Here is a 13,729-nt window from a genome sequence, read left to right on the forward strand (position 1 = left end):
CCTCCCTCCAGAAAGCCAATCTTAATTGTTAAATACTAAATCACCTTTACAGGATGTCTCCGGAAGAACAGCAACAGGTGACATCGCAATTGAACACACTAAAGGAAACTTACGGTCAACTGTGTGAGCAGTCTGCAGAACAGCTCCAACAACTACAGAATAAACTCACTCAGGAAGTACAACGCAAGGTACACTTTTTGGGGCATCAAAATATTGTTATTGAATTAATATTTCAGGTATCTTTTTACTGCCTCCACCATCAGATAATGTGACCTCGTGGATCAGTGTATGAATGTATTTGTGAATGTATAAATGAACAAAAATTGACACTGCATGGTATGTTTTACCCGTAATAGCACGGAGTGAACTTCATTACTCACATGTACATCAGACTACTCATAAAGACAATTTTGCGTTTCTCAGCCAATTATCTACAACTCAGTAATGCTAGCTTTCAGTGTGCTACTCTTTGCAGTAATTTGAATAAGCTTTGCTTCAGTTGTTTCTTTACAAAGTATGTGCCCTCTAGGTGCTTAATTTGTAGTATCAGTGCTCATAATCTGTCAGACTAACCCCATTAAGTATTTAAACAATTCCCATTTTAGAATTTGATGCATTTGTAATTCAGCAAATAAATAATATTGTATGTTTTAAATTTAAAAAGAACTTCCATTTACCTAATGCCTTTCACAACCTCAAGATATCCCAAACTTTGCGGCCAATGAATTACATTTGAAGTGTAGTCACTATAGGTAAATTTGGCAGTCAATTTGTGCACAGCAAGGTCTCACAGTTAGTTAAGGAATAAATATTGGCCAACATACCAGACAGAGTTTTCTCTGCTCTTTGAATTCTGATATGGAATCTTTTACAATGGCAGATGGAGCCTTGATTTAGTGCCTTAATTTCAAAGTATTGATGGAATGCTGAGCATATTTGATGAAACTTGGTATAAAAGACCACTTCTAACCAATCTATACATTGCCTGAGAAACAAAAACTGAATTTATTCAGACACCATGTTCGTTGTTTACTGCTTCCATCAGTGCATGAGTGTGTGTGTGTGTGTGTGTGCGCGCATATGTATATAAATGAATTTTGCTCATTCACTACCACCTCTCCAAAGTTTCTCTCCATTGTCTATTTCTAGGATATATATATCCATATGTTGCCTTGCATACAGTGATGCACTGTGAAATAGAATCTTATGCTATAAATTGTCATTGTGTGACTTCCACATATGGCACAAATCTATCAATATTTCAGTATTTTGTAAAGCTTTCCTGTGATGTACAGCCAATTCTAGAACCTACCTTCTCAACATCATTCAGCAAAGGAGGAGGTTGGGTATATAACATCTTTCTTGCTTCACTGTAGAAAGGAACCATGTTTGAAGTATGGTATAATCTTTGCTTGCTGTAAGCAGCATAGTGCGATCATTGTCAAGTCTGAATTTCCATGACAAGTTGAGCATGATGTGTCACTATGAATTTCCTGTGAATAATTATGTTAAATTAACCAGCATCCTTGCTTACAACTCAAAACTAACCCTTCTGAAATAGAAGATGGATTAAAATTTGATACAAAAAAAACCCATAAAAGCCGCATGCTGGACCTAACAACAAGCTTACACTGTGTGTGACTCTGCTGAAATTTTCGCATTAGCTCTGTTTTGCTGCTGACAAGCCTTCTGGTAAGTAAATGCTTTTGTCTTTTCCTTTTCTAAATTTGTAATATTGTATTTTGTCAATGTGTTTATGTATTTCTGGCTAAGATATTAGATAACAGCAAATAATTAAGAAGAAATATTCCAAATAAATCTCCGAAACAATTTACTTAAATTGTGTAGGTATTGCACTGTCAAATCTAGCTATTTCTGTATATATTGTCTTAAACTGAACACAAATATTTTATAATGTCTCTTCAACATTCTTCCCTGGGCAATAAAATGCAATTTCAGACAAGTCCAATGATTAACTGAGATACCCACTCCCTTTCCATTATTGCAGATCACAGGATGTAGTTTTGTGTCTCGAATTCAAGAAATAAGTTCTTATGCTTCTTCACAAGGAATAAAGGGAACGCAGCATATCCTCAGTCAAGGAGCAGGCTAACTAAATACCCTCTTGGTCAGGAATTGATGTATGCTATGAGAATATAAAATTAAGTTGGGGGGGGAGGGGGGAGGTGGTGGTGGTGGGAGAGAGAGAGTGAAGAACTGACTTGATCGATTTGCCATTAACTTTAATATAAGAAATCAATTGTACTGAATTCAGGTACGTGTTCAAAAAGACTTCTATTCCATTCACTTTTGTATCTGAACTGATGAGCATCGAAATTAAAAAATGCATAAATCCAATAGTTAATGGGCAGAAAGAAAGCCCATTTCACATATTAGCGATACAGTGCCTGAGGTCTTAAAGAACTTGTTTTCATCCATGCAGTGACCTGAATGTAAGAGTGCAATATAAACATTGCTTAAAATTGCAGCTTTCAACTGCCTTGAGCAGCAGATGTTGTAAAATTCCAGATACTACTATATTTTAATGTTCTGATCTAGATTTTATTCTAAAAGGGTTACACTACATTACATAAACATTACATTCTGTAAGGATTAGTAAATTTTATGTAACTAGTTTCTGGCTTGCATGTCCAAAAATCCTAATGAGCAAAGTCCTTTTGACTGATACAGTCAAAAGTTGACACATTCCAAGAATGCTGAAGTTCTGTTCAGTATCTTAGGTTCAGTCATTTGTTATGTTTGCTGTGTTGTTTGCTTTTTGTGCGATGCTTCAAGCTCACTGTATTTCTATCCCATGACACAATAAGTTCAAAGACAATATGAATAACTTATTTACTTAACTACTTTCTAATATCCATTTGTAAAGCCTGATTATTAAATTCCTTTATGGTTTTGAAAAGATGTGTATGCCAACATCTACAACTGCATTAAGTGCTATTCCATAGTTCAGAAGTCTCGAGCATCAATCACAAATGGAAAATCATAATTTTGCAGTTTATACAGTATGATTCATTCATGTAATTCTCATAACGTGTTTACATTGTAAACCATAGGTTCTATTACAATGGAGTTAATGTTCTCAATATGATCATACCATACGTTATCAAGAACTTGTACATTTGTCCTACATTTTTTTTCAAACCATTCCCTTGCAATTTTCCTAATAAGGGATCTATTTTCCTATAAGTAGTATTTTAGGCCTTTTCTTTCCAATTATGTAGCTGTTTGTACACAATTGTGCTCCCAATTTCATGTATAATACATACCAGCACCAGGACATAGAGCTGCATTAGTTTAGAAAATATAGAAAATAGGAGTAGGCCAGTTGGCTCTTTGAGCCTCTTCCGCTGTTCATTATGAACACGGCTGATCATCTAGCTCAGTAACTTGCTCTTTCTTTTCCTCCATATCCTTTGACCCCTTTAGCCCAAGAACAATATCTAACTCCTTCTTGAAAACAATGTTTTGGCCTCAACTGTTTTCTGTGGTAGAGAATTCCACAGGTTCACCTCTCTCTGGGTGAAGAGATATCAGGCCTAAATAGTATACCCGTATCCTCAGACCCTTGGTTTCAGAACTCCCTGCCATTCAAAACATCCTTCCTGTATCTACCCTGACTAGTCCTGTTGGAACTTTATAGGTTTCTTTTGTGATCCCCATCCCTCATTATTCTTAACTCCAGCGAATGTACTCCTAACCAACTGGACTTCTCCTCATTTGTCAGCCCTGTCATCCCAGGAATCAGTTTGGTAACCCTTCATTATACTCCCTCCATAGCAAGAACGTCCTTCCACAGACAAGGAGACCAAAACGGCACACAATATTCCTGGTGTATCTCATCAAGGCCTTGTATAACTGTAACAAGACACCCCTGCTCCTGCACTTGAATCTTCTCACCATGAAGGCCAGCATACCATTTACTTCATTGCCTGTTGCACCTGCATGTTTATTTCAGTACAAGGCACCCAGGTCTTGTTGCACTTTCCCCTCTCTCAATCTATAGCAATTCAGATAATCTGTCTTCCTGTTTTTGCTACTAAGGTGGACAACTTAACATTTATCCACGTTATACTGCACCTGCCATGCATTTGTCCAGTCACTCCACTTGTCCAAATTGCACTGAAACATCTCTATATCCTCCTCACAGCTCACCCTCCCAGTCAGTTTTGTGTCATCTGCACAAGACCTTACACGTTTCTGACATGGACCAACTCGAAATACTATAATAGAGTGAACAAAGAACTCCTCCATATCTGTAGACTGACTGGAAGTGTGATGGATGATATGATTTACTACTTTCTGGGGGGGGACTTCATGCCAGATTCACACTTCAGTGCAACATTAATGCTTGGATAAAAATAGCAATATAACAACACTGAAAACTGATCATACTCATCCCACTAGAATATGTTAGATTCAAGTGATCAGTAGAAACCAGCTATAGAACATCTCCAAAAGGCATAGTTTCTTTCAGATTATGTAGCTGCACACACAAAGCCAATATATTTTGTTTTTCACCTGTGTCGTCTTTAGATGTTTAATTTAGAATAGTTAAATCAATATGAACGTAAATTAATGACTTCTAAACACAAAACTACATTCATACTTACAAGTATATTTGTTCATGAATTAGTTACTAGATGTTCAGAGATCTAACATATGCTTTACATTTTCCAGGAGAATGAAACAATTGCAGGTGTGATTGACCTGGGAACAGTAGAAATGTTTTCAATTTTCCATGCCATGCAGAAGGGCCTTATAGACCAGGACACAGGGCTTTCTCTGCTGCAAATCCAAGTAATTAATTCTGGCCTCATAACTCCAGAGACATGTGGAAGTTTGACACTGAAGGAAGCTTTGGAAAAGGGTGCAATAGATGACCGAACAGCTAAATCTTTGAAAGAACTGGAGATTGCCATACAGCTGATAAAAAGCACAAGTTTTGAAAATAAGAAGCTTCTGCCTGTTGCTGCTGCTGTTGAAGAGAAGAAAATCGAAGAGAGTGTGGGGATGAAGATTTTAGAGATACAGCTTAGCAATGGTGGTTTTCGTGATCCATCAACAGATGAAGCTATGAATTTGGAGAAGATATTCCAAGAGGGCCTGATTAGTGCTAACATTCACTCTAAGCTGAAGACTAGACAAAGAATGCAGAAAGGTCTGATTGATCCAAATACAGGAGAAAAGCTCAATCTTTCAGAACTGATGCAACGATGCATTGTAGATAAAGAAACTGGATTGACATTATTTCCAATAAAGCAGCTTGCTGGTGGAATGGTGTGCCTTAAATCAGGTAGGAAAGTTAGCATATTCCGTGCTATCCAGGAAGGCCTGATAGACCAACAGGTGATGGTCAGACTTTTGGAGGCTCAACTCTTTGCAGGAGGCATTGTAGATCCCAGAACGGGGCATCGATTGACAGTGGATGAAGCAGTGAGACATAATTTAATTGATCATGACATAGCTTGTTCCATATTAATTCGTCAGATCCAGATGGGTGGTGTTATTGATCCCGTCTCAGGTCAGCGACTAACTCTGGATGAAGCAGTGCAATGGGATTTGATGACTTCAAGAAGTGCACTGGTTATACTACAATCCCAATTGTCTTTTAAGGGATTACTGTGGCCAGAATCTGGTGAAGTCCTTCCTGTTGCCAGTGCATTGCAGCAAGGGCTTGTCTCCACAGAACTTGCACACAATATCCTGAAGAAGAGAGCCACAATATCAGAACTTTATGTCCCAGAAATAACTGAAGTGCTCTCCTGGGAAAAATCAATTGGGCGTGGAATTTTAGATTCTAAAGCTGCTGAGATGTTAAAGTCTATTCGTATACCTGATGCAGTACCAAATATGAAAGAACCAAGTACTCCAAGCATGAACAGATTGAATTGGAGAACAGCTTGTGAAAGCTTCGCAAATTCCAATCTGAAATCCCTGGAATCAGATAATGGCACTGAAACCTCTGATAGTCAAATGGTCGAGGAAAGGCTGTTGTCATATTTAATGACACAAAGTTACATGAATGTGCACAATGGCAACAGGTTACTTTTGGTTGATGCAAAGTTGAATGACATCATGAAAGGATTCATAAATGCAGCTGCAGTCATGGAAGATAAAAATCTGTTAGATGAATGCAATGGAGAAGAATATGATATTGCAGCAGAAATTAATGAATCAGGTGCTACTGGGTCTGTTGAAAAATATGATCCAAATAATGCAAAGTTAGAGCACAGATTAAAAGCAAGCGATGAGAAGAAAGTTGAAGCTGCTCTTGGAAAGCATGAGACAAAGTCAGATACACAGATTAAGGAAACTGTAATCAGCAAGAAAGTCACAGTCGAGAAGAAAATGAAACCCCCAGTCTCTCAAAAAGTAGATAATAAAACAGAAACTCGTAGCAAGAATATTCTCCCGACTAAAAAGCAACTGACATCTAAAAGAAAGAAAACTGTAAGACTTAACTCTGGTGAGAAAGAAAAACTGAAACAATCACTGGATAAATCTAAGCCTGCCATCAGTGAAATCAGTGATGAAACAGCTGTTGCTGACAAATCTACAGAACTACAGAATAAAGTAACTACATCTAACAAAGATACTGAAACTTCTGCAGTGACGAACGTAAAATCACATTCTTGGAATCAGGTTGATATTGACAAAGAAGCCATAGACTCTCAAACAGTTGGGTCCTTAACCAGTTCAGTAATAGATGTTACAACATCAACTGCTCAGGAGTCTCCCCAAGAGTCTCATAATGATTTAGTACTAAAAAATAAAACTGAAACAGGTGATGGAAATGCTCCTATGATAAGCATTAGCAGGGTGGAACCAATATTATGCATAGATGAAACTGAACAAGACAACCTGAATGGGACAGTAAAGGATGGGATTGAAGAACTGTCTAATGGAAGGCAAAATCCTGAGCAAATGTATCCAGTAGATGCTGCCCAGTACTCAGAACCTGCATTGACTTCGGGTCCAACCAATGAATATTTGGATGAGGAATCTGCTTTAAATTTGTTAATTGACCAGCTTCAAAGTGGTGGCATCATTGATGATCAGACTGGGCAAAAACTAACACTGAATGAAGCAGTGGCCAAAGGAGTGCTGCAAAGCCACACTGCTCTCAAACTAATGGAAAAACTATGCATCTTCAGTGGTTTCTTTGATCCACAGACTTGTGAGACACTAACAGTAGCTCAGGCAGTAGATGAAGGACTTGTGGATGAACAACTGATTCAGAAAATCTTCAAATCTGAGAAAGTTATTTGTGGCGTAATTGATCCAGATAGCTCTACTGTGCACTCAGTTAAAGATGCAGCTGAAGTTGGTTTGCTGGATCAAGAAACTGCAGCAAGAATCTTAGAGGGACAGGTGGTTTCTGGGGGAATCATTGACTTGAAGCGAGGCAAACAATTATCAGTGACTTTAGCATCAAAAATGGGCTTAGTGGATAATGCACATTTGGATAATTTGACCAAGCTAGAAAAGGCTATCAAAGGAAAGGAATCTGATGAAAAGACAAAACTGAAAAAGATTGCTTTACAGATGGAGATGAATGGCATCGTGGATCCACAAACAAAAGAACACATGACTATTGTTGAAGCAAGAAAGCGGGGAATCGTTGAAAAAGAAACCAGTCTTAACATTTTGAAAAAGCAGGTGGTTTTGGGGGGAATTAATCATCATGCATCAGGAATGAGACTTTCTGTAACCGATGCCTTTAAATGCGGTCTTGTTGATCAAGATATAGCTAATGAATTGATTGAAATAGAGAGAGCTTGCCAGCATGCATATCTCCATCCAAAAACAATGCAGCCAATCACTTTATCTGAAGCAACATCATTAGGCCTTGTGAGCTCAGACTTTGCTTTAGAAGTGGAAGAACTCCAGGCTTTGAGCGGAAGGATCAAAGAACCAGGAACTTTTAAAAATCTGGCATTAACTCAAGCTGCAAAACAAGGAAGGCTGGAAAAATCTATAATGGAAAAGGCAATGGTTTCCCCTGAGTTGAATGAAGGAATTGTGAATCCTGAACAGTGTATGGTAATACCTTATTCAGAGTTAATCAAGAAAGGAAAAATAGACATGGAATCTGGCCAGAGATATATGGAGGTCAGGTATTTTACAGGACTTGTAGATGAACTGACAGGCAAGACCTTGTCTGTTGCTGAAGCAGTAAAAACAATGAAAGTGGATCCAGTGCCAGCTTTGCGATTGCTTCAAGCCCAAGCTGATAGTGGTGGGATTGTGGATAGCACCACTGGTAACAGATTGACTCTCGCAAAAGCTTCAAATTGTGAGCTACTAGATGACACCATGCTTAAGATTATTGTTACCAATCAGCTTTTGAGTGGAGGAATACTTGACACGCAAACTGGAGAGAGAATTCCACTTGCAGAAGCAAGTAAACGTGGTTTGATAAGCCAAAAGGTGGCTGAAGAAATCCAAACCAGTTTAGGTTTTATTGATGAATATACTGATCCTGACCAGAATAGTGCTGTGGATGTAGTAGAAATAATTGAGCCCATTATGGAGAAAAAATCTTTCCAAAAACACTCTCCAAATGATGTGACCCAAATGTTATCTCCAAAAACAGATAATGAAGTTCAGTTAAGTGCTGAAATTGGAATAATCAGCTATAAAAATGAAGGACTTTCATTCCCTGATGCCCAAGTGCCTATGTCACCTGAATTACCTTCAAATAAAATGGCAGTTATAAAAGATTCATTACCTCTGACTCTTGTTCATAATACAAATTCCCTTAATCCATCAGCCCCTTCTCAAGCATTTGTGCATATGGACAAACAAACAAACTTTGGAGATGCCAAGAAAAAGATTGAGAAAGAAAAGGAGATTTCGAATGATTCAGAGGTGTACTCAAATAATTTGGAGAGAGAATTGGGCATTATTTGTTTGGAAGTGAATGATCATCAGAAATTTGTGGAAGGAAATGCTTATAATTCTGGAAATGGAATGCAAAGAATGATTTCTAAGAATGTAGAAGGTAAGAGTGATGAAGAAGTCTCTTTACTGCACCATGAAATGAAAGAACCCAAATTGGAAGAAATGGAGCAACTTATTTTAGAAAGTACAAATAATCTTTCTAATTACGAGCAGAAGGAAGTTGAAAAATCAGGGAAACCACAAACAGAAAATGAAATTTCAAGAGGGAGAGTGTCTATAAATCTGAAAGATAGAGAAATACTTCTAAGAAAAACCAAGGAGACCATGGAAAAGCAAGTACGTGAAAGTTTAACTGAAGTGAAGAAATTGTTTGAGCACAATGAAGAATCAAATACAAAAGTAGAGGAACTGGAAAATACAGAGCAAAGTGGAACATTGGCTGTCAAAATATCTGTTGAAGGTGAACTTTCCAGAGTTAGAAAAGCTGACGTATCTGTTGCACCCTCAGAAGCATTTCCAAGTGATGACAGTGTCAGTGAAAACTTGGCAATGCTTTCCAAATATAAGCAGCGAAGCCCAGGATCAAAAGAAATACTCGTTACAAAGATAAGTGAAGAGGAAGGGTCAATAACTGATGCAAAAGAAAAGGAAAAGACTGAACCTGTAGAAAAATTGAACATTCTGGGACTGGAAGTTGCATCTATTTCTGAAGCAACTAATAAGAGTGCCCCATTAATGGACAATATTGTAAGTACCCAGCTGATCGACCAGGATTTCCTGCAGAAACAAATTAAAGAACCAACATCTATGAATGAGCAAAGAGAAGTTATCAACAAAGCTATGAGAGACATTGAGGACAGCCCAGACAGCGTGGAAGGAAAACAGGTAATCAAAGCATCTTGTAGGATTGTTTTTCAATTAGTCAAATTAGTGTCTTTTCACACTTCTTGGTTCTTTCATCCCAGCTCAGAACATTGTCTAACCTTGAGGTTTCTCTAATTTTTTTCTATCAGCTCCAGCAGGTGAAGAATAAAGGCCTTGAATAGTTTCCACAAATGATTTTTCCCCTGTCTGACTTAATGATCTAACTTTTGATTAGTATTCTAATGAAGTATGTAACTTCAACTCAATTGGAGAATCAAGCCCATCAGCTGTCAGCTCTCTTTTGCTGGTTTTCCACTTTGCTGATGAGCCGCATTGGCCTATGTATCTTTGTTTCTAATTTAAATATTAGCAAACTCGGATGTTCCAAGTGCAAAATGAGATTGTGTAGCTGTTTGGAATTCTGATTGCAGTATTAATAAATTAATAACATTAATATTTCAATTTAAAGTTATTTCAAATAAAAATTAACATAGGCAAGATCTATATCCAGTGAATATAACTCAAAAAAAATGCTTTTCTGTTGGCCTCAATAGGTTAAATTTTATAACTTTACAAAACAAAAATCTTTAGATGATAGACGAAATTGAAGGCAGTTACTGGCATTATCTGTGTTTGAAAACACTACTCTTCTTTTTCTAGTAAATAATCAGAATTCAATCATTTATGTGATATGAAAAAGCTGAACTTCTAATAGCTGTGCTTAATTTCTCATTTGCATTTTGCCTTTCACAATCAAAATGATTATTGGAGGATGTGTGGAATTGCGAGTGAAATGTCTCTTAGCTCATTGTAACCCCTAGAAACCAGTTTGAACCACATTTAGATTGTTTAAAAATTCAAATACAGCAAAACATATAATCTCATCTCATAGAATCCCTACAGTGCAGAAGGAGGCTGTTTGGCCCATCGAATCTGCACTGACCACAATCCCACCCAGACCCTATCCTCGTAACCCCACATATTTACCCTAGCTGGTCCCTTGACACTAAGGGGCAATTTAGCATGGACAATCCACCTAACCCGCACATCTTTGGATATCTGTGTTAGTACTTGCATTTGAATTCACAAAGAATCATTTAGTGCAATAATTTATGTTTTTGCATTGAAGTTCTAACTATCTTTTTCATGCATTACGTAAGATTTCAAATTTGTGAAATTTTGTGAATAAAATACATAATGTAACCTAGTTGCATCGTGCTATATAAAAGTTATGCTCACCATCTAACAAAGTCTGTATCAGGACAGTTTGTCAGTGTAGTTAATGTTCTACATTGAAAGTTAGGAGATAATTGAGAAGTACCTTGAATAGAAAGTAAAATTGTTGTGGCATGGGAGAAAATTGACAGATGAATATATCTAAATATACATGGAGATGCAATTCCTTTACAAAAAGCCTCTGTTTTTCATTTAAAATAGCTCATGCATCAAATTTTAACTCAACTTAATTTTGAAGAGTCAGCAATGGGCTGAATAGACTGTTTTTGTACTATAAGGTTCTGTGATCAACAAATCGACTTCAGGGCTGATTCCCTAGTGGCTAAGTGTAAACTGTGAATTTAAAATGGTTGTTAGGAATTGCATTTTACTTCCTATTTGATATAGCCATCATTCTACATTCATGCTTTCCTCCACAATTCTTTGGCTTGTTATTACCATTATCTGCTTTTTATGGAAAGGTTTTTCTCATTATACATTCATGGAATATGGGTGTCGCTGGCAGGCCAGCATTTATTGCCCATCTCAAGTTGCCCTTGGAGGGCAGTTGAGAGTCAACCATATTACTGTGGCTCTGGAGTCATATGTAGGCCAGACCAAGTAAAGACAGCAGATTTCCTTCCTCAGAGGACATTAGTGAACCAGATGGGTTTCCCTGACTATGGACAATGGTTTCATAGCCATCAGTAGATTCTTAATGCCAGATTTTTTTAAATTGAAATCAAATTCCACCATCTGTGTGGGATTCAAACCTCAGTCCCTAGAACATTAGCTGAGTTTCTGGATTAATAATCTAGTGATAATACCACTAGGCCATCACCTTCCCTGTAAAGGTAAAATTGATTCATCAACATAAATCATTTCCATAATTATTATAGTAACTAAGTAAGGAGGGAACAGCAGTAGGGGTGAACTCAGAATTTCAGCTTCATGCAGGAATTGTTTTGCTGCTTCATTTATCCAACATTTACCCAAGATGAATATCCTGCCATCCATATAAAGGGAGTCTACTGGAGAGAAGGACTCATAAGATTTTTAATTCATTTTATGCGATGTGAGCATCACTAACTAGTCCAGCATTTATTGCTCATTCCTAATTGCCCTTGAGGAGGTGATGGTGAGCTGACTTCTTGAATAGCTGCAGTCCATGTTGTGTGGGTACATTAACAGTGCTGTTAGGGAGGGAGTTCCAGGATTTTAACCAGTATCAATGAAGAAATGGCAATATATTTCCAAGTCAGAATTGTGAGTGACTTGAAAGCGGACTTTCAGGTAATGATATTGCCATTACCTGACCTTGTCCTACGAGATGGTAGCGATTGTGGGTTTGGAAGGTGCTGTCTAGGGAACCTTGATGATTTCCCGGTGTATCTTGTAGATGCTACACACTGCTGTCACTATTCATCAATGGTGAAGAGAGTAAATATTTGTGGTGGGTGCCAATCAACCAGGTTGTCTGGTTCTGGATATTGTCAAGTTTCTTGAATGTTATTGGAGCTGCACTCATCCAGGCAAGTGGAAAGTAATCCATCACATTCCTAACTTCCGTTTTATAGATGGGGAATGAATGGGCTTTGAGGAGCTGAATTACTAGCCTCAGGATTCCAAGCTGCTGACCAGATCTTGTATCCACAGTATTTATATGGCTAGTCCAGTTCAGATTCCGGTCAATGGTAACCTTCAGGATGTTGATAGTAAGGGATTCGGCAATGGTAATACCATTGAATATCAAGGAGTGATAGTTAGATCCTCCCTTACTGTATTTGTGTGATGCGAATGTTATTTGCCATTTGTAAATCCAAGTCTGGTCATTGTCCAGGTCTTACTGCATTTTTTTACGGACTGTATCTGAGGAGTCACAGATGATGCTGGATATTGTTCAGTCAAGAGTGAACATCCCACGTCTGACCTTATGCCAGGAAGGATATTGATTAAGCAACTGAAGATGATTGGCCTTGTGACACTACTCTGTGGAACTCCTGCAGTGATGTCCTAGAATTGAGGTGATTGACCTCTAACAGCCGCAACCATCTTCCTTTGTGCCAAGTATAACTCGAGCCAATGGACACTTTTCCCCGTTTCCCATTAACTCTGGTTTTGCTAGGGTGCCTTGATGTCAAGGGCAGTCACTCTCACCTCATCTCTGGAATACAGCTCTTCAGTTCATGTTTAAAGACTGTAATGAAGTTAGAACCTGAGTGACACTGGTGGAACCCAAATTGATTGTCAGTGACTGAGTTACTGCTAAGCAAATGTTGCTTGATAGCACTGTTGGTGACCTCATCTGCCACTTGCTATCAAGAGTAGGGCGATAATTGGCTAGGTTGCATTTTGCTTTTTGTGTATGATTTTCCATGTTGCCAGGTAGATGCCAGGTTTGTAGCTACACTGAAACAGCTTGGCTAGGAATGTGGCAAGTTCTAAAGCATAAGTCTTGATACTATTGCTGAATATTGTCAGGGCCCATAGCCTTTGCAGTGTCCAGTACCTTCAGTCGTCTTGATCACATGGAATGAATGGAATTAGCTGAAGATTGGCATCCATCTCGACATCCTCCAGAGGGCATTGAGATGGATAATCTACTTAACATTTCAATGGCATCTTTTGCAATAAGATATGACCAGCATTCATTGGCAATAGTGAGAAAAAATTGAGTCCCCCCCTTGACAGTCTCATTTTCTTGGTAGGGGGAGTTTCTGCACAC

General features: G+C 38.1%; 1 protein-coding gene across 11 annotated transcripts in view; it reads left to right on the forward strand.

Annotated features, from left to right (window-relative positions):
* Positions 1 to 13,729, forward strand: part of macf1a (microtubule actin crosslinking factor 1a) — a 562,465-nt gene that overhangs the window by 349,805 nt on the left and 198,931 nt on the right. For 6 of the 11 annotated variants that reach the window (XM_080211401.1, XM_080211408.1, XM_080211407.1 and 3 more), the window contains 2 exons: positions 53 to 188; positions 4,699 to 9,810. In XM_080211401.1, coding sequence (XP_080067527.1) covers positions 53 to 188; positions 4,699 to 9,810 — 5,248 coding nt within the window. The remainder of the gene's footprint in view (positions 1 to 52; positions 189 to 4,698; positions 9,811 to 13,729) is intronic. The other 5 variants (XM_080211404.1, XM_080211405.1, XM_080211409.1 and 2 more) reach the window with 1 other exon arrangement.

This window comes from Carcharhinus amblyrhynchos, chromosome 24 (genome assembly GCF_965287045.1).
Source record: "Carcharhinus amblyrhynchos chromosome 24, sCarAmb.v2.hapA, whole genome shotgun sequence".
NCBI lineage: Eukaryota > Metazoa > Chordata > Chondrichthyes > Carcharhiniformes > Carcharhinidae > Carcharhinus > Carcharhinus amblyrhynchos.